This window comes from Ursus americanus, chromosome 2 (genome assembly GCF_024610735.1).
Source record: "Ursus americanus isolate L20-20 chromosome 2, mUrsAme1.1.p, whole genome shotgun sequence".
Taxonomy (NCBI): Eukaryota; Metazoa; Chordata; class Mammalia; order Carnivora; family Ursidae; genus Ursus; species Ursus americanus.
In genome coordinates, this window is record NC_142128.1 from 89740976 (window position 1) to 89762707 (window position 21732).

Below are 21732 nucleotides of genomic sequence, written 5' to 3' on the forward strand. Positions count from 1 at the left end.
TGTTTGCATATTAAGTCGAATCAGTGCATCCACAACACCCATGGTCATGGCGCAGGAGTCACAACTCAGCATTTGTGTAGACTCGTGAGCAACAAGGGCTGGGAGGAAGAAGGTAGATCAGGAGGCGTGGCATTCATAGTCACCAAAGTCATTGTTCAGAAAGCCTCAGGGGACAGTTATGGGGGAAGGCTGGCTCCCCGAACAGATCTCAAGCCTGGACTGGCTGCAGCGAGGACAGAAGGAGTGCATCAGGCATAGGTCCCAAAGGGAAGGGTCTGATCTTAGCCTGGGAGGGGATGGTTTCCTGTCCATGGCTCTGATTCTAAGAACAAAGACCACAAAACACCACATTCATGCAAATCTTCTGCCTTATATTATACTGCGAGGTCATGACATGTCCCAACCACCCCTGCTTTCCCTCTGTGGCTCCCCTTCCAAAGGTGCTACGAGAAAATGAACGGCCCCAAAGGGATAAGCGAGAAGTGTGGCAGAGACAGGGGGTGGCTTAGCTCATTTTTTAGCTCTCTGATCCCCTCAAGGACAGAAAGAACAGAGTCGGTCAACAGCAACGATGATGACAATGACAAGAATAAAAACAAAAGCTCAGAGTGTGGGGCTTCTGACACTACAGGCAAAGGTGACCTTGAGGGACAAGACAGTAGAGTCGGAGCAAAGAGCTCCTTACCTGCCTGAGAGCTGTGCCCATTCATGTAGGATGATAACTGCTTTCTCTTTCCCCTTTAAGGGACACCTGATGAGTCACAGTTGTTGAGCTGTGGTGACGTTGAGCTTAGGTGATGCTCAGACCGGAAGGGATTTTTGCACGTGTGTGCTGCTTTCGCCTTTCCGCCTCTGCCAATGATAGTTCACCGAGTGTTGGAAAACAAGGTTCCTCACAGACACAAAAGGAAAATGGTTCCTTTGGCCTATGAATTGCTTTTCATTCTCGTGGAACTGACTGGGGAAGAAGAGCTGGGGAGAAGAGGCCACGGAAGAGGGGCTTGCAAGGATGATGAGGAGGACAGGTTGATGTCACCATGGAGACCCAAAGCTGCAGTGGCTTTAATCCAGTGCCCTTACCTGCCCCACTTTGTCTTCTGGGAGCACCCAAGGCTGCTGCAGCTGGTTCCCCAAGAGCTCCTGAGCACTTGCCCCGGACCAGCAGAGGCAGGAAGTAGACTCACAGCACCGCCCTATGGGACAAGGCGTGCAAAGCTGCAGAGTAGAGAAGAGCTGGGAGGGAGAGGAGGACAAAGACTTCCAGCGTCCTGCAGGGGCATCGGGGTAAAGTGGGGAAGCTGAAGGAATTTGTGTCTTTAGCTTCTCCCTCCCTGGATCTTCTACTTGCCAGACCTTGGCGCTTCCCTGTCTCCCTGCACTAGTTTTAAGAGAGGGGTTGGGAGAGATCATCCATCTGGCCATATTTGAACATTGTAATTTCTGAACACATAGACAAGGTGGCCCGAGGTGCTTCCATCACCATCCCATGTTTCTTCTCTCTCATTCCTTAGACATATTCTGTCTTCTCTGCTCATCCTCTCTGTTCCTCTGCTTTTCCTTCTAATTTTCCCTTTCTCACAAAGAATGCAGACATGGAGTGAAGAAGCAAAGGAAAAGGGGTACTAAGTCACGACACCAGTAAACTCCAAGTGTGTTCTTATCTCTACCCCTCTGGTAGGTCTGGGGCCAATTGTCTCACCTCTCTTAGCCTCTTTGGCCTCCTCCTGTTGGACTAGATCATCTATGATGTCATATTTCAGTCTAGTGATTATAACCCACCAGGTGTCTCCAACCCAACATCTTCTACCCCCAAACAGTTACCATTGTGCTTCAGTCTCGGTCGATGGGATTCTCATTGCCCAAGCTCGAGGCCAAGTACGCTTCCCTGACTTTTCGTGTCACTCCCTAACATCTGTCTATCACCAGGGACTACAAATACTTTGAATCCATCCTGCTGTGATTGTACCCCCATCACAGTCATCCACTGTAATAGCAGGCCACCATCTTCTTGTCACAGTAGTTTCTTACTGGTTTTCCTGTGAGACCAGTCAGAGTTTTCTGTCCTATACGGACATCAGATCCTGTTGCAGCAGGCCAATTCGGTAGCTCTGCAGAAAGTCCTTAGCATATCGTGACAAGGGCAGTTCATTGTCCCTTACATGGTTAGGTTGTGCCCACTCCATATTCTATCCTCTAAATTTTAACTCTTGGCATCTCCTTAAACACAACACATTTTCTGTTGTGCATCTGGCCCTTCAGACTTGTCACTCTCTTTCCCAGGAATGGCCTTTCCGACTTTTCTGCCCCCAGCAAACTCCTGCTATGACAGTACTTCCAGGTTTCAGCTCAAGCATCCACAGCTGTGACAAGCCCTCCCTTATTCTCCCAGGCCAGCCCCTATTCCTTCAAGTGGCTCCCGTTGTCTGTGCCCCTACATCTCCTGAAGCTGTCATGAGTGCTCATGCTTTTGTTCACATATTTGTCCTGCAGACTCTAAGAAGCACTCGTTCTTCTATGGAATCCCAGTGCCTAGCAGTAGCTGACACATAGTTGGCACTCCGCTGAATAAATGAATGGAATAAATAAATGGAAGAATGAACGGACAGGTGAACTTGGCCTGAAAGTTCAGCTGTTTTCCCTAAAACAAAAAAAGAACAAAAATGGGAAAATCCTGATTTCTTTTCTGGAATCAGGATTAAATCTAATAACAAATGAGGATCCCCATGCAATGCCCACCACAGTGTCGATACCAAGAAAAATGTAATTCTTTTCCTCTTCCTTTCCAAAAGGGCTCCTTCTTGATTCCCTCTTCTACCCCATCCTACCTTCTGCAGTTACTGATAGCCCAGAATTCAGGAAGTAGGCACTTGTGGAATTGTGTGAACCGAAGGTGGAAAGTTAAAGTTTTTGAAGAAATGTCTGTCATCATAAGTGTTAGTCCTTACTCCTCTGGGTTGAAAATCCGATCATGTTGCTCCCCTGGGTTAAAGAACTTTAATGGCTTTCCCCTGGCCTTGGAATGTGACACCACCCCTTACCATGGACCACACGGCCTCCATGACTGGCCCCCTGCCACTTGCTGAGCACCTCTTTGCCCTTAGGCTCTTAGGAACCTTTTCTCAGTTGATTTTAGAGGTCAAGTTTCACCCAGGCTCAAGTCATCTCAATGTTGGTTTTTCCGCCTGGAGTACTTGCCCATCTTATGTGACCAGATACCTCTTGATCTATCCTTCCCAATTCAGATAACACACATCCTCATGGAGGCCTTCCCAAACCCCTCTGTGAGACTCTCCCCCTTCTTTGTCCCTCCTGTCCCAATTCAAACTTTTCCTTTGGAGCCCTTACTACCACTCCTAGTTATTTGGTTACTTATGTGACTTTCGTTTGTTCGGCTCTTTATTAGTTGACTGCAAGACTTATGTGGGCAGGGGCCGTATAGGTCTCATGCACCACTGTACCCTTAATGCTTAGCCCAGGAACCAGACCCTTACAGGCGCTTAGCTAGTAATTATGGATTAAAGACTGTAAGTGGGCAGCCACAATGTCCTTTTTATTCCAACTCGCTCAACCAAAGTCAGTTTTCCTAGTTTAAGAAAGTGTACTTTTGATTTGAATTTGGCTCAGTCAGGCAAAGCATGAAGTGAGCACCTATGGTGCCCCGGGCTTCCTGCTGGGAGCCGTCAGAGAATCAGTCACGTGGAGCCCAGGTTCTGTTGTGGCCCCCCGTCACCAGCCTGTGACCCGACCCCATCAGTAACCTCTTTGACTCTACGTGTCCTCCACTGTAAATCCTGTTTACCGTGGAGCTCAAACCACAGTGTTAGCCCTGAAAGGGCCTTGAAATTCTAAAACTACACATATATTATACTGACAATCAAGAATTGGTCCCTGCTCCCTAGAAGCTCCCAATCTGGGGGGGGGGGGGGGGTAGAAGGGTATGAGAGGGGCAATATGGACCCTTATTTCAGCTATTCTAACCTAAGAATGGCCTATGTGAAGTTCTGAAGGAATGTAACTTGGGGTATTGGCTTTCAGGTTGGACATTTCGATTTTTGTAAGATTATCTGTCTTTTTTTTCCTTATTCTTTTCTTTTTTCTTTTCCTTCCTTCCTTTTTTCCTTCCTCCCTCCCTCCTGCTGCACCCCCCCTTTCATTTTTTTTGCTCTAAAATTTTCCAAGATGGCTGCTTCATTTCTCTAATTTACTGTTTCTATGTGGGTTTGGCAAGAGTGGGTCAGAGAGAAGAGACTCACAGGAAAAGCAGAGGCTGCAGGTGGTGAGCTGACCCGGAGAGAAAGCTGACCTCGGCCAGAGTGTTTGGCCACGTGCCCTCTTCCCGTCCCTGGGCTGGGGTTGAGGCAGCAAGGTCCCACGGAGGGGTCAGTGCCCATCAGGAATTGCCCCATCTCAAGTTCTATTCCCTGACTAGTCTAATTTTATCCTTTTGTGCTTTCATAGAATAGGGAATATCTGCTGTGAAATCACTGTATGTGAAGAATTATTCTGTGCTCTGTGGCGTTTGTATGCTTCCACATAAGACCCAAGCCTGTCATTCAAACACCATAATAATTGCTGACATTTATTGATGACTGGCGTACTATTTATATGTGACTAATGCGTGCACAGCACAGGTACTAAGCTATGCCCTTTGGCGTCTATTATGTCATGTAATCATCACAACAGCCCTCTGAGGAGAGTGCTGTTTCTATCCCATTTTTCCATGGAGGAAACCAAGTTGATCTAATTTGCCCCAGGTCACATGGAGTGAGTGGCAGAGCTGAAATCCTCACCCAGGGCGGACAGCTGTGGAGCGCAGGTCTTCACCTGTGTGTTGCGCTGTTCCCACCTTCTACCAGGAAAGAGAGGCCTCACACACGAGCACAACCCCAGGCAGATCTGCGTAAATACTGCACGGGGGGTACATGCGGAAGGAACGCAGCAGAGGTTGTGCTGGGCAGGGTGCAGAGGGCAGATGAGGGTGCACAGAGAGGCGTTTGAGAAAGGACCACGTGCCTAAGGGCAGGGGAAGAGGGGTCAGGGCAGTGGATGGTCAAGAGGTTGTTGTTGCTAGGGCCCCAGGTGTGGACTGACGGATGGAGAAGGAGGGAGAAGTAAGACTTGCTTCCAAGGCTATCGCCCTAAGCACAGAGGTGAACTGGCCCATTAATGAGAGAGCAGCGCCGGAAAGGTCCTACGAGGTCTAGCTTCCCAGAACTCGTCTCCTGGGGTAGGAATTTTAGATCCAAAAATGGTGAAGTGGTGCCCCAGCATACTGGCTGGAAGTCATCTAGAACCAAGCAGAGCCTGGGTTCTGTCTCTTGACTGTGGTGACCCAGCCCTGGCTCCTGGACACTCACTCTGCCCTCTGCCCTCTCTTGCAGCTCTTGCAGGAGGCCACCATGAGCTCACTGTGGTGCTCAGGGACTGGAGATGTCATCGAGGACTGGTGTCGCTGCGACTCCACGGCTTTTGGAGCAGACGGACTCCCCACCTGTGCGCCTCTCCCACAGCCTGTGTATGGCTCCCTTTCTCTGCCTCTCTTTTACTTGCTCACCTCTCTCAGTTCTGCAAACACACATTACAGAGCATGCACTTGTTACAAAGCAAAGGGGCGGGGGCCGGGGAACAGGAAGAAAAACACGAGGCAGCACCTGGCCTCAGCCAGCTTTCAGTCTTAGGGGAGGCAGGCACACAGAGGGTCATAGGAGAAGACATGGTTTATAAGAATTATTGGAGAAGATTAAGTCAAGTGTGAAAGGGAATGGTCAAGTCTGAATTTGGGGGATGGTGAAGGCCATACTTGAATTTCTCCTTGAAGGTAGAGAGGGTAGGACAGCATGGCCAGAAGATCAGAGGGGTAAACTGACGTTGCAGTGGAGTAAGTGAGAGATCAGTAGTGAGACCCTACTAGGCCAACGACACATTTCCTGGGTGGCAGTGCCGTGTGGAACCATTAGGTTTTGCTATCCCTTCCATTTAAGAGACAAGGAAATGCATTCAGATGGACTGAATGATTTTTCCAAGGTCATCAAACAGAGCAGAGCTACCACGGCTAAGAGGCCATGATCTCAGCCATGATAGCGTAGAGAGGACACAACGGAGAGATGACGTTGGGTAGAACCAACAGGGCATTGTGGGTGACTTGCAGGTGTAAGAGGGAGAAGTTGAGAATGGACCTAAGACTTCAGCCCCTGGTGGCTGGGAAGATGAATAGGCCGCCTCTGAGAAAAGAAGCATCAGAGGATATGCAGGTTTGAGGAGAAGGCTGTGTCTGGTTGGACTCACCTTGGAGACAGAGCAGGGTAGTCCTACCGAGATGTTCAGTGGTAGAGAGAAAGATGGTTTGGAGAAATAGACACTAGAGATAAGAAGATTTAAATCAACCCCAAAGAAATGAGCAATGGAACCATAGCTATGAGAAAGGATACTCCCGAATAAGTATCAACTGGAGAAGAGAGGGTCGGAGACGGGCATTAGGGGCTATCTGCATTTGAGGGGTGAACAGAGTAAAAAGGGCTGGTAAGGTGGTTCAGGATGAACATGTCCAGTTTCTTCGCCCTTGGGGAAGGCTGAATAGAACTGGCCAAATCCCTGTAAATCCTGACGGGCTAAGGCCCGAGGCAGACACCCGCTTAGCCTCTACTATGTCATCTGCCCTGGGAGTGAAGCACAGACGTATGGGGTCTAGTAAGGAGTGCTGGCAGAAAGCTGGAGTTGCATGGCCCCATGGATTGGTGAGGTGATGAAAGCCCAAAGGCAGGGTCAGGACCTGCAGGAGTGGGAGGGCCGAGTCAGCAGGAGAGAGCCAGCAGGAGGACGCCAGCAAGTAAGAGGCTGGCCGTGTGGATGCTGCCCTCTGTCCTGTTGCAGGGAGGTGCTGGTGGGCATCAAAGAGCCAGGACTGACCAGGAAGAGAACCAAGAAAGAGGAGAACACAACAGTAGACTGTCAGTGCAAACTAGTGTCTTCTTTTGTCTACATGTCCTCTCTCTCTGGTAGTTTTAGATACAGCAGCGCTTGGCTTCTTGCTCTTTACGGCCATGACTTGGATCTCTTGAGTCAAAAGAGAATCAAGCTCATTCTTAGTCAAAGTCCTTTCTTTTGGTATAAAGGGAGCCACTAGAAGCAGATGGCTTTTCTAGATGGATTCACCCACTAAGAAAATTACCTGAATTTTGACACAACACTGAAGCCACTAAACAGTTACCATCGGGTGGACACGAGATCCAACCATTGATGTCTCAGGGCTGACTTCCTTTCTAAACCTGTGTTTACTATAGCAATAACATTGCTAAAGACCAAATTGGGCTAAATTTCCATAAACAGGCACATCTATTAAGGATTTCACTTCTCTTGTCAACTTTAACCACTTCTTTTAGTAGCAGACCTTCGTTTCTTGAATGTTTCTTGGTAATTGGAAATAGAAATGCACTCTGGTTTTACACGAATCTATGTAAATCATGCGTGCTGTTATTTCTCAGTAGAGGCCGGCTTTCGTCCACATTTTCACAGAATCTGACTTCTCAGAAAGGCTTAGTTACTTACTTAAGCTTCCTAATGCTTTTTTTCTTCAAAATAGCACTCAGCATATGACTCTAATTAATGAATTTGTCAATATCCGCACTGTTTTGGGTCTGTTCCATCTTTCATGTCATACGCAAACTATGCACTCCTTCATAGTAAGCCACTAAAGAGCATGTGTTTTGCATTATTTTCCCACTGGTTGAATTCCTTGCTATTGCTCCCACAGCCTCCCGTGATTTCTTCTTAAAGTTCTTATCACACATTATTATAATCACATGTATAATTGTACGTTTTTCTGTTGACCCCTCCATAAAAGAAGGGGCTGGGGTTGGCTCGTGTACCACTGCCTCTTGAACACCAAGCACATTCCGATACATAATAGGTGCTCAACAAACATTTGCTGAATTGAAATGGACCGTTGCCTTTGTGTGCTCCATCCGTAGCCCCTGGCACAGTGACCCCCTGAGATCAGTGACAGGCATCTGTGAGCTGAGTAGAGAGCAGAGGTCGATGATTATGGGAGGGCATGAGATATGGGGACCAAGGATGAAAGTGAACAGCAGGGATGCATGAGACGGAGGGACACTGGAGTGAGCAGGAGCCGGGAAAATCCCCACCAGCCAGTGGTCTAGAAAGAAACCCGGATTTGGAAGCCAGTGAGAAACCTGAGACACACCTATGAAGTCAGAACAAGGCAGCAAATTGAAACCACTTGGACAATTAGGAGATCCGTACCACGAACGTCAATAATGTGTAGTGAGTCTTTGCAAGGCACAAAGACGAATGAGATGGCAAGGCAAAAGACTCTGAACTGGAAAAGGCAAAGAAAAACTGAAGTCAGGAATCAGAATATTCAAAGAAACCCAAGAGCAAAGAAAGAACCTGAAATCAGAGCCCAAGTCTGCAGCCACAGGACATCACCCTGAGGAAAACTTGACATGTGGTCAACTTTCTCTTGCCTGGTAAAGCCCCCTAGGAGCATAGCCTCTAAACCGAGCCTGTTGCGAGGGCCAGCCAGCAGAAGGTGTCGGGAAGAAAATATGCTAGTACCCATAGCAAGAGGGCAAGCCAGGGTTCCCCCCACGGGGCAGACTCTGGTAATGCTGTGGAAATTGAGCTGACCTTGGCCTTGTTAATGCAGGGCTCTCCCAGACACCACCTCAGGGAGACTTGGTATGAGCTTTATAGGCACATTCTCTTATTTTTAAGAGCAAATCCAGAAATTATATTTCCAAGCCCTATATAGGGCCAGCCAGAAAGCCCTGTCCACTGACCCTATAAGCTGTAGGTGCTCATTCATCTTTGACTCAACTACTTATTTATTTGCAAACAGATGTTGAGTTCCTAATGTGTAACAGGCACTTAAGAGTAATAAATACAGATTCCAGGGATCTTCAAGAACCATTGCTCTCTCGTGAAAGAGACAAGCTCTCAGAGAGATCATTCTAGTGGTCAGTTGAGAAAGGTTAGAAGGATGACTTGAGGGTGTAACAACTGAGAAGGCGGCCAGTATCAGAAAAGCATTGCAGGATTCAACAGGGACCCCATGTCATGTCTCTTCCTGTCTTGCACCCAGGCTGAGACTCTCCACGGTTCATGAGCCCAGCAGCACCCTCGTGGTCCTGGAGTGGGAACACTCAGAGCCTCCGATCGGGGTGCAGATTGTAGATTACCTCATCCGTCAAGAAAAGGTCACTGACAGGATGGACCACTCCAAAGTGGAGACAGGTGAGCCTCTCTGACTTCATGGGCTCCTGTTAATCTATTGGTAAAAAGAAGAGAAAAGAAAAATGTCCTGCCTCCTAGCCTTTGCCCCAGGTCTCTGGTGTCCAAGGGCAGTGCAGGAGGAGCGGGGGTAGAGGGTGGGGGGAGGTAGGGAAGCAAGAACAGCCATCTCGTCCATTTAAGAGTTTTTGCATGGTGAGCATCTGACAAAGTCTTGTTTTGATTTTGTTTTTCTTTTTGTTTATTAAAGAGGTGTCCATTTCATTGCCTCTAGGCACACTCACAAAGAAACAACAATGCAGTACACTAGTTATCCTAGCCCACAATTAGGAAACAATTCTGTGCTAACCACTGCCATGATTACAGAAAAAAAAAATTCCTTTGCTAATAACCCCCCTCTGGGCAAAAGCATGCGCAAACAGATGTGCTTAGCCCGTGTCTTGTCCTAAAGCAAACCCTGCAGTTGCCAGGTCCAGCTAGAAGAGGGAAGTCTTTGAGAAGTGGAAACACCCCATGAACAATGTTCCAGGCCTCAGGATTTTGCTGCCTACATGTAGGGAAAGGTCAACATAAATCATCCCTAAAACCTACGCGTGAGTGCAGTCCCCCACAGGATGGAGGCGTCCTCAGTCTGCTGCAGGGCAAGTAAGCTCCACCGAAATGGTCCGCAAGGCTGGGAGGCATATGCACGGCCCTCCGGCTTGGAGAGCTGCCTCCCGCTTCCCCCGGGGCCCTGGCCCTGTGTGCAAAGGTACTGCGAAGGGCGGGCAGTGGTCCCTGCCCTTGCCAAGAACATTTCATGAAAGAGCTCACACATGTGTATCCATCTTGCCATGGTTGTGTCTGAACTCACTCCGGACAAATGGCTCTAAATTGATTAAACATGAAACAGAAAAGACAATTCCTTCTAGGTCTTTTTTCTCCACTAGGAATTTGAGAAGACTGAGGACCAGGCAGTTCTAATGTTAAGTTCTCATTGAACTGATGCCATCTCCTTGCTTGGCCAGCACTGTTTCTCATGGCCTTTTCCATTCCTTCCCCTCCCCCCCCCACCCCGGGGCAGAAACGGTGCTGAGCTTTGTGGACGACATCATCTCTGGAGCAAAGTCTCCTTGTGCCATGCCCGCTCAGGTGCCAGACAAGCAGCTCACCACCATCTCTCTGATCATTCGGTGCCTGGAACCGGACACCATCTACATGTGAGTGACACACACCTGCTTGAATGTCCCGAGGCTCTGAGCTCCTTCATTTTTGCTGCCTGAGTTCCTTTAGAAACTCGGAAAAATATTTTGAGTTTCTCAAGTCTTACCCTGATCAGCATTATAGGGACCAGAAAGGGAAGATTAAGAGAGACAAGAGCTTCAAAGGGCTTGCAACACAGAAAGGAAATATACAAACAACTAACTTTAACATCAGAGCAGAAGACATAGAGTCTAGATGGAAGAACAAGGAACATGTAGAGGAGAAGAGGGAGGAGTAGCTGATTTCTAACTAGAGTGGACATCACCCACTTGGGTCATGTAGAATTTCAGCAGGTAGAGTAATGTGGGAAAAGGCAGAGTGGGCTGAGGAACCAGCAAGGGCAAAAGCAAAGAGGCATGAAGGTAACTAGCAAGGAGTCCGATCGAGCGGAAGCTGATGGTGAGTAAAATGGAATGGAAGAAGTGATTCTGGAAAAATAGAGTGAATGTTCTAAGTCAAGGGAGATTATTAATTTTTTAGACAAAAGGTGTAGAATAACAAGAACTCTGCTTTAGAAAACTAGCTCCGGTGACTACGAAATAGTTTATAGAGGTAGAGATGGTCAACATTTTTCTCCAAAGAAAATACGGTGGATTCTATCTCGTGGCCCTCGGAACATCCCTATTCTCTCTGGGAGCACTTCCTCATTTCTCCCTGTGCTCCTGGAATAATAGTAAAATAGTTGTGAAGCAGAGACATAAAAGACGCCAAAAGAGGAGAGAGACTGAGGGAATCTAAGTCATGATGGGAAAATATTGGGGGGTGGGGGCAAGGCAGAATTCCTGGTGATGTAGTTCTGGGACCTTTTGACCCCATCGGTATGAAAAACATTTTACAGTGTACAGGTGAGGTCACAAGAATGTAGTCAAAGAATAAATCAGCTCCCTTTCCACAGGTAAAGAATTCAAAGGTAAAAAGCACTAGAAATGTGAGTGGCGTTGCTTGCAAGATGAACGTAGGTGCTGGATGTCTTCCATCTAGGAAAAAGAGATGTCACTTGGGGATCGTACTAGCAAAATCCATAAAGACAAGGGATATTCTAGAGGAGCTGGAAAATACAGAGATGGAAAGATGATACTAGGACAAGGGAAAGCTGGCCTACGATTCTTAGCCCCCTCATGCTATTGGGTAATTGTGGCCCTTTATGAGAATGGGAACAGGCAAAAGGAGGAAATTTTGGGATGGTGCAGTAAAATGCCTCACACTCCGCGAAACTGGAATTCTCATAGTAAGAGCTCACTAATCCCTGTCACTAAGTCACAACTGTTAATTAGGAATTTTGAAATTCCTGTGAACCAGCCCTCACCCGTGTTGGGACCCTCCTCACGTGGGCCTGATCTGGCCACGTTTTCTGATCAAAGACCTGAAACTTATACTTTCTCCCACTCTGCTGTGTTGGGTGAACGTCAGTGTTGCCCTCTTATGTCTGATAAAGCACCAGCTTTCCGTCTGTGTTGATGATTGAAGTCAGGGACAGTGCATGGGGCGTAGGGAAGAAGCCGCCGGCTCCGTGGCGCTCCACTAGGTGGCGCTGCAGATCACGCGAAGAGAGCAGGGGAGGGCCAGGGAGAGCCTGTCCTCCCTGTAGCTTGAAGCCAGACCTTCAGTGCCTGGTAGGAGGAGAGAGCCCCGGATTAATCTTTGGAGACACATGGCCTCAAGCCTGATTCTACTTCGAAGCACTAGTCATTGTAAGCAAGATTGCAACAAAGTTTTCTTATCATTACAAGGGAGAGCTCAGCCTTCGTTTATGGGGTGCTTACTGTGTGCGGGAGCCTCTGGGAACCCTCGGGGACCCCGTGAGGTTGGAGTCTCGCTCTCATCTTACAGTTGAGGAAACTGAGTTTCAGCAACACGGAGTGACTTCCACAGAATTGCAAGCTGCTTGGTCGGGGCGTGGTGGTGGTTAAGAATTGAATCAGGGTTTGCATTTTCTTCCCTGATTGCTTCTCATTCGGCAGCTGCTCCAGGCTACCAGAAGGATCTAGCTGCACGATCTCATTTCCTCACGTGAAAGCATAGAGCTGGCCCTTCACCTGGGCTCCACGGAGGCAGAAGGGCGTTTCAGAGGAGCTGGCTTATTTTGTCAGCCTGTGCGTTTATTTAATGCATTTAAAAAACATGATTCTGAGAATTCTGGGTCCACAGTACAAAACATTTAAGGAGCCCTGGTTGAAAGGGGTCTTAAAACGTGTCTGGTTCAACATCTTCAATTTACAGAGAAGGAAACTGAGGCCAGAGCGGGGAGGTGACTCCCCTTCTAGCCCACCCCCGACGTCACAGCCTGTGCTCACAGGAGAACTACTGCCTCTGGGAGCCTGTGGGAGCAGACAGTTCGGAAAAGGGGAGTGAACTTGGAGCCATCAGCAAAAACCGCCACACCTGCACAGGGATGCGTGAAAGCGCACGAGGCGGTCAGCCCTGGACACGGGTGCCCAGGGTGCTCCTTGCACACTAAGGCTCAGGAGCCAGAGCCAGGCTGTGTCTGTTCTCACACACTCACCCACACACTTCCACACACTCTCACACCCCCATACACTCTCTCACACACCCTCACACACTCACCCACACTCTTACACACCCACACACTCTCACACACACCTTCTCACACTCTCTCATACCCCCACATGCTCTCTCACACACCCAGTCTCTCACACCCACACGCTCTTTCACACACCCCCCCACACTCTCACACCTCCCACAAACATTTGCACACAATCTCACATCCTCACACCCACACACCCACTCTGTCACACACACGCTCACATCAGGTAGGCGTTGTCACAGACTAAGGACAGGCTGAACAATGCAGTCAGGCGGACGTGGAAAGGGCCCAGAAGTCGTGGACGAACCGTATTTCCAGTTAGCCCTTCATCTGGGAGTAGGGCTTCTGTCTCTTGTCCACTCACTCTAGCTAAGCTGCTTACTGTCCTACGAGTGCTCGATGGCGGAAACCATAGTGCTGACAATGAACGGAGCAGCCCTTCCCCGTGAAAATGTGTGAAGTGCTCCATGGGCTTTGGTAGTCAAAGTAAGCTGGCTGCTGTCCGCGTCCCTCCAGGACCTACGGAGCCGGCCCGCTGAGGAAATGTTCTTCGGATAAGCACCATCTCTTACTTAGAAGGTTGGGGGAAGATCTTCTTTCCTAACACCTTGCTTTGCTATTAAAAATAGCAAGGGCTTAGGACCCTAACTTTTGTACTAATTGCCCTGTCAGAGTAATGTGAGAATTCACTTGAGTACAGGCATTTTCATTCCAGCTGGGGATCCGATCAATTCCCAGTTAGTTAGTGGGGAGCTTACGGTGACGAGGGCATAGAGCAAAGCTGCTTGGAGGGGTGAGAGCAGCTGGGGGGGAGTTCACACCACCCCAGGCTCCCAGGCACCGAGGCAGAGGGTCCCAGCATGCCCTGCAGATGGTGGCCCTCCTCAGAGGCTCTCATTTCTCTCTCCCTAGCACTCCTGCTCCATGGAGAGGACACAGGTGTGTGAAGGGGAACCGTGTCCATGTGTGGGAATGGCAGACTGCAGGTGCAGGTGTCAGGAGTGCCCTGGCTGCCTCTGGGGCCATCCCTGAGAACCTTAGCTCAAGAGAGTCTGGGGTAGGTGGGCAGAGGAAGGAGTTGAGACCCGGCCTGAGACCCGGGTTGTAGGACAAGACTCAGGATCCGAGCAAGGTTCCATACAGGCTGATCGGATGCCCCAGCTTCAGGTTTGGTGGCCTCAGCCACAGTTCTAGAAACAGCACATACCAGTGGGCTGATCAGGTGTGTGGGAGGGCCAGATAGTGAAAACATTTCGGGGGGCTGCCATTACTAGGGATCCAGGCAGCCCCTGGGAAGCTGTGTGGGGCTGGTGTGGTGCAAAGAGCCCATTCAGATGGAGAAAGAGAGGGGTGGTGGGGAGACATGCAAACCCACCCTAGCCAAGCATGGCCGTCCGCCGGGGCCGCTGCTCCTCTCTGCTAACAGCGCCCTCCCCTGTCTGCCAGGTTCACCCTGTGGGGAGTGGACAACACTGGACGGCGCTCCAGGCCCAGTGATGTGATCGTGAAGACCCCCTGCCCCGTGGTCGATGATGTCAAGGCCCAGGGTAAGTGACTCTGAGGCCAGGAGAGCCTGCAGGGGGCCACAGCCCCTTGCTGTGAGGCAAGCAGGAGCAAGGGCATCAGACAGAACAACCTGGGTTCAGCGGGGGAGGGGGAGCCCTCAAGGCCCAGCCCCGGGGCGGCAGGTGTCTGGGCGTGCTCCTCCAGCTCTGCCTCCGGCAGAGAGCCTCACAGTCTGGGAGTCACGGAGCCTGAGGACATGCGGACGAAAGCCCCGGGCACACGCGGTAACACACCAGGCGCTTAGGTTCGTGGTGGAGTCCCGTGGCCTCTGCTCTCAGGATTCCTCTCTTCACGTGTGTGTACATCTGCAAAGTCATGTTGAATTAAAACATAGAAAGGCTACAGATGTGGACATCTGTACAAACAGCACACTTGCTGGAGCTCCTTTCCTCCCGATGCCCCTGGCGGCTTTTGATGGTGTCCTCGCTCTGAGGCTAAGCCCATGACCTCCACAGCCAGGATTTGGCCGTCCTGGGCACCCCCTCCCCGGGGCTCTCGCACCAAGAACAGGGCTCCGGCCAATCACTGCGGGCTCTCCGGGGGAATGGGGCTGATGTGCACAGGGGCGGAGACATGGGCCGACGTTGGGAGCTCAGCCGTGCAAGTTTCGGGAAGGGGAACAGTGCGGCCAAGCCGATTGCTGGCCCCTGAGAGATGGCTGCCGGCTGCAGGTATATTGGGCTGAGTATGAGAGGCACAAGCCCGCAGCCACTAAGGGGTGCACCAAAGCACAGCGGGGAGAGGGACCAGACCTACGTTAACTAAAATCACCGATGCTATAGCACTTTACAGCTTCTGGAAGGATTCTCACATTAATCTCCTCGTTTAATGTGTGTGATACTGTTTCTTTTCAACTCAGGAATCTGATCATATTAAGGCCCCTTCTTAAAACTCTTTAATGGATTGCCATTCTTCTTCTGACAAAGACCAAAATACTTAACAGACACATTAGGACCTAAATGAGGTGACCCTCGCCCACTTTTCCAGCCTCTTCTCGTCCACTCTCCCCATCCATCTCTGCATTTCAGCCTCACTGCCTTTCTCAGGTCCTCCACACTGTTCCCACTCCTACCACTGGCCCTTTGCACGTGTTCATCTCGTTACTTCGGACGTCCTTCACCCCCACCCCTGATTAACCAATGAGCTCCCCTCAGCCTGCAGATTACGGGTCAAGTGTCCCTTCCTCGGTACAGTCAAGAGGTCAAGGGCCACTGCTAGATGTTCTCATGGCATCATGTTACTTTCCTTCAACTCATTCATCTCCGTTTGTTACTAGAATCATGTGTTCAATATCTACCTCACCGGACAGCAAGCTCCAGGAGAGCAGAGCCTGGTTTGGTTTACTCACTATTCTGTCCCGAACACTTAGAAGGAAGGCAGCGTGGTGACCGACTGGTTACAGACAATCTTAGACTCTGGAGTCAGACCATCCAGCTTCAAATTCCTGTTCTGCTATGTACTTGACCTTGAGCAGTTTACTTCACCTCGTGCCTCAGTTTACTCCTCTATAAAATGGGGGAAGGGATAATAGTAGTAGTAGATAAGATGCGTAAGAATTAAATGAGTGAATTTATGTTATTTTTTTAAGTGCCCATCCCATAGTAACTGTTCAGTAAATGCAGGGGAGTATGCATTCTAACACTGTGCCCCTCGTAGTCAACCTGATACAGCCGGAGTCAGGGGACATAATGAGGTGATTTCAGAGGTAAGCACAGTGTTTCCCTGGTTGAAATCGGCTCAGCCTAGAATTCCAGCATCAGTGTCTCTGTTAATTTGGAAATGCTGCCCCTCACCATGCAGTCTGCTTTCTGATAGGGACCCAGCAAGGTTCACTGAATGGATAGAATGCTGCCCCCATTCTATAGATGCGGAAATTGGGGTGCAGAGTTGAGTGAACAGCTGACCAGGGCCACAAAGTGAGCCTTGAACAGAGTCAGCACTCAGACTGATTATTTGACATCAATTCGCATTTGCTTACGATGTCAAATCAGATATTTAGAAGGTCATTGTGTAAAAGAGTGAAAACCTTTCTCTGTCTCTGAATGAAGAAAAGACCTCATTAAAAAAAAAAAAAAAAGAGTGTTCAAGTTTGGTAGAAAAAGAAATTCTCCCTTTCAGGATTATTAGAATCCACTGGGACGTTCCAGTGGAGTGGAGATCTTTACGTATAAGACAGATGTGTTTCTTCCCGGAGTGAGTGCTGCCTGGCTTACAGGATACGGACCAAATGACTTTTGAAGTTCTCAAAATCCCTTGATGATGAAACAGAGTCTGGGGTGGAAGACCCTCGGATGAGAGGCTCTCTGGAGAGGCCCTTGGCACAATTAGGTAATCCTCTGTTGATTTCCTACTCCAAGCCAGGGAGAGGCAGGTGATGAGAAGGTGCCCCAGCTAATTCTGTTTGGGAGGACTTGCTTCTGTCCTTGCCGGCCACGTAGGCACCTTGCACTTGCTGGCTCCGGGGCCGCTGGCTGGTGGCGGGGCCTCAGGGAGGGGAGGAGCAGGTAACCCTGCAGCACAGCGCCACCTGCAGGAATCGATGGACAGAGGGCGACCCTGCAGGAAAGAGCGGCCAACATAAGAGTAGCCTCCCTGGGAGAGACCACTCTTCTGTTTCTCTGTGGGGCTCCTCTGGGTTAATTCCAGCCCCCAAAGGGAATCAAGATGGGCTTCTGCCCACGTGGGCTCCCCGACAGAGAAGGGTGTCTGAAATCCCAGCAGACCAGCTGGGCACAGGAAAGTCAACTTCATGCCGAGAGAACCAGGTGGTGTCCCCAGGTGCTTTTACTTTTCCGCCAGGAGGGGGTCCCGTATGGGCCAAACGTGCAGAGACGACGTGGACTCGAGCGGATCCTCACAAATTAACTCAGTTCTAGCAGCTCTGCCGAAAAACCATATGCTCTGCCTCCTTCCAGCCCAGATGGTGATCATGAATATAGCTCGCTTGGGTCTGAGTTCAAACCTAAAAACAAATATGAATTAGCTTCTAAGTGACCCAGAGCATGACCTCCGCTCCTAATTATCCAGCAGGAAGCCAGACTTTTCCTTATACGAACACTTTCCCTAAACCAGGTACTTTCTATGAAGAATTTTACCACATCATGACACTAAAGCCACTGAGCAAGGGAGTTTCTACCCGTGTTCTACTGAAAGCATCTTTCCTGGGGAAGAACAAGCCCGTGTCAGAGGTTAAGACCAGCCTCGTCTTCCGGCTGGAGCATGGCCTTGCAAGAGTTCTCTGTGAAGCTTCACGAGGGAAGGCCAGCTCTCCTCCACCACTCCCCCAGCATCCATTGTTCTTTCCTGATGCCAAACACAAATTCTTGTCCCTTCCTTCCTTTGACATTTATTGAGCCCTGGGATTAGAGACTGCAGAAACAACAGTAATTAGACTCAGAATTTGTTCTCAAGAATGGTGTCATCAGATTTCATAAATGCATCAAATCAGACCACATATATTAAGCCCCGAGTAAACACCTGGTCTGGGCATTAGGGGGCAAAACCCCTGCCTCCTGGAGCTTAGATTTCAGCAAGGGTGACAAACCACAAAGGATAGTAAAACAGGTGTTTCAGATGGTGATGTATGTTATGGAGACTGGCTAGCAGGGAAGTGGGATAGGCAGTGCAGAGGGCAGCATTTTAACTGGCGTGGTTTGGGAAGGGGGTGAAGGAGGAAAACACACAGATACCGGGGGGAAGATCATTCCAGATAGAGGAACAGCAGGACAGAGATGCCTGATGTGTTTGAAGATGAGAAAGGAGGCCCCGTGGTAGCGAGGGATGCAGAGGAGAGAAGGTGGAGAGGAGTTGCGAGAGGCCGTGGGGTGGATCCCGCGGGGCCCCAGCACAGGGATGGGGACTCGGACTGGGACTAAGCAGGGAAGCGCTGAGCACTTCAAGCAGAAGAGGGACGTGATTGGGCTTAGCGTTTCACAGGCTCATTTCCCCTGCTCGTGCTGAGCGTGGACTCCAAGTAGCAGGTCCAGTGAGGAGCCAAGGCGACAGCAGGGACAGAGGAGAGAGGATGCTCATGAGAGAGGTGGCAAGAAGTGGTCTGGTTCTAAATTATTTTGATGGTAAAACCAAAAGACTTGCTGATGGCTTGGAGCAGGGAAGAAAGAAGTCATGCCAAGGCATCCTAAGCAGAACCGCCAAGTTCAATGGTTTGTGACCTTCCCCTGGCAGACCCCAGCATCCTAGATGAGGACAGAGAAGAGGCCAAGGATGGAGCAAGCTGGTTGAGGGCACAGGCCATGGCCCTGTGGGTTATGTCAGGTAGAGAAGGATGAAGATACAGAGAGAGCTGATACCCGGAGGGAATGGCAGAGCCGAAAGACGTGGGGGCTGAAGGACAGATTTGATGGCGGGAGGAAGTACAAGAGGCTTGAAAGGAGGTTGTGTTCATGGATGTGATATTGGGATTTACCATCTCAAAGCTGGAGAAGGTCTCAGACATGATGATTGACTCTTGGTGGCTGGGATGGGGGGAGGGTGTCTAGTCTTAAAGAGGTTTCTCATGTGGACAGTGAAGTCACCCAAAATGGTGATGAGAAATGAAGTGGAGAATGAACCAGATGCCAGATTTTTCCATGGTTGTAGAATAGTGGTCAGGAAGTGAGCAGGGGAAATAGGAAGAGGCAGGTGCATTGTTAAGGTGGGAGGACTTTTACACATATACGTAGAGAGCAGGAAGTTATTTGCAGGAGGTCATGGGAGGCTGAGAGACTGGGGCATGGGAGCATTCCTCTGCGGGGGAGAATGCTTCAGACAGGTTTCTGCCAATACAGGGACATGGAGAAAAGGAAGAGTGTTTGCCAAGGTCAAGGGTAAAGGGAGAGTTGTTCGCCATATTGCTGATCCTGGAGGAAGCAAGGAAAGTCTTGAGAGAATAAATTTGCATAGAGCAGTGGTTCTCTAAGCATGATCCGGACCAACAGCAGCCGCAGCATCACCTTGGAACTTGTCAGAAAGGCAAGGTCTCAGGTTCCATCTGAGACCTACTGAATCAGGAACTCCGGAGGGAGCCAACAATCTGTGTTTTCACAGGCCTTCCAGGTGGAGAATCAAGTTTGATTGCCAAGGTTGAGAGTCACGGGTGTGAAGGCAGCACAGAGTGGCCTAGGGAGGGGCTGCACGGGGACGGCGGACAGGGGCTGGGGGTGGGGAGGGGACCTCGAGGTGTGGACAGCTCCAAGAATGACAAGAATCATTGCCCTCAGGTTTTCGTAGGGAATTTTGTGGTCAGTTACTTCAGTGTGGGGACAGACTTAGGTCTCAGCACCACATCCCCCCCAGGACTAATGAAAATGGTGACTTAGGACTTCCATTCGGGGGACTTCTGTTATAGTATCAAGGGAGCCTTTAGGTGGTATGGATGCCTCCCAGGATTCTCATTTCATAGTAAATTTCATAGCCACTGCTGGGGTATAAGAAAGCTCACTTCTGCCCCAGGAGTCACTCCTCTCATTCAAATAAGACTATTTGCACCAGTCTCTTGGACTCCTGCGTTTCAGTGTCTCTCATGGCATTGGGGAAAGCATGATTTTGTGGAGAACCAGTAGTAATTCATCATCATGAATAATAATAACAAAATAACATCTCCTGTTGTCTGGCTCTCCTCTCAACTCATCTTACTCCAAATACTGGGGCTTATTTGCTGTTTTCAAATATGCAGCCCAGAGGCTGGGAGCTCTCTGCTGGCCTTGCTTCTCCCCGGCATGCTCTTCCCCACACAGCCCTGCAGTTCATCTCCTCCCCTCCTCCATCTCTTGGCCCCAGGGTCGTCTCTTCAGTGAGACCTATCACCGCCATGCTGTTTAAAATCTCAGTGCCATGCACAACGTGCCCATGCTTCCTTCTCTTGCCTGACTTCCTCCCACTTCCTCACCGACGATATTGTACTGGTGATATATATTGCTTCCCAAAATACCTCCTCCCACTAGACTGTAAGTACCTCAACGGTGAGGAATTTTGTCAGGTTCTCCCTGATGTAGCTCAAGTGCCTAGAAAAATGTCGAGCACGTGGTAAACCCTCAGGAAAACTTGTATTGAGTGAATGAATGAAGGTACGCTTCTTGGGTCCCGACATTGAGCTGAAGAAAGGCTTTACATTTAATATCACTTTTAATCTCACCGTAATCTTGGAAGGTGTATATCATTCACCATCATTGAACATCAATACCCAGAGAGGTTAAGTAACTTGTCCAAGGCCACACAGCTGGTGTGACGTCATATGACGTCATGGTGCCAGTTCTTAACCACACCTCTGGGTCTGAGGGCTTCAGTCCCCACCCTGTGGGTTTATTCTGCTGCGTGAGAGGTACCAGCTCCCTTCCAATAACTAATAACTCAGCGACCCTTTTCCATGATGAGGCCATGTCTATAGACTCCCCATCATCTCTCCACGTGCATTTTAACTATTCCTGAACATCCTGTATTTTAAAGGCAGGGAAGACAGATCCCTATTTTGGATAGCCCAAGACTTCTGTGAAGCTGAAAACTGGGTAAAAGAACAACTAAAAATACTTTGTATTTTTTTCCATTCTCTGAGTTAGTGACTTCTTGAGATGCTGTGAAAGCTAATGAAGAAATATCTCTAGATTTTCACAGTGGAGATAGGAGGAACCAGAAATACTCATGCACTAGGAACCTAGCCTATATCCTTCTGGACAGAGCATCCCATTTACTGATGGCGGCTTGTAAGCACACCCCAGAGTTAGATTATCTCGGTTTTAGGAGATTTATGGTGGCGCCCGGGCCTGTCCCACCTGGTCTCAGGCACACTTGCTGCTGCTAGGGAGAAGCATGAGCTTCTCGAGCTAGATATAACCGTTGTGTTATAAGAGTAGTAAATATGCCGGAAATCACCTTCTCAGCCGTCTCTGTTCCCTGGCAGAGATAGTTATAACCAGGGCTCGGGGTCTTGGATGTTATTTCCCATCTCTAGAAGTAAGAACAGAGAGGCAGCAACAAAAAGCCTGGGAAAAGGAACCCCAGACCTTCCTATCTGGGCTCTGGTCTGATCGCCCACATTTTCCCTCCCTGGTTTTTTATCTCAGTACACGTCCCCCTCCTCCTGTTGAAAACAGCACAGCTTTTAGAAGAGTCCCTCTGCTTCTGTCTGTCTCAAC

The 21732-nt window shown here is 49.5% G+C and overlaps 1 protein-coding gene across 1 annotated transcript in view; it reads left to right on the forward strand.

Annotated features, from left to right (window-relative positions):
• The window catches only part of ASTN1 (astrotactin 1), a 294984-nt gene that overhangs the window by 263427 nt on the left and 9825 nt on the right, over positions 1 to 21732 (forward strand). The window contains exons 18-21 of the mRNA XM_045811403.2: positions 5382 to 5515; positions 9101 to 9252; positions 10313 to 10448; positions 14483 to 14583. Coding sequence (XP_045667359.1) covers positions 5382 to 5515; positions 9101 to 9252; positions 10313 to 10448; positions 14483 to 14583 — 523 coding nt within the window. The remainder of the gene's footprint in view (positions 1 to 5381; positions 5516 to 9100; positions 9253 to 10312; positions 10449 to 14482; positions 14584 to 21732) is intronic.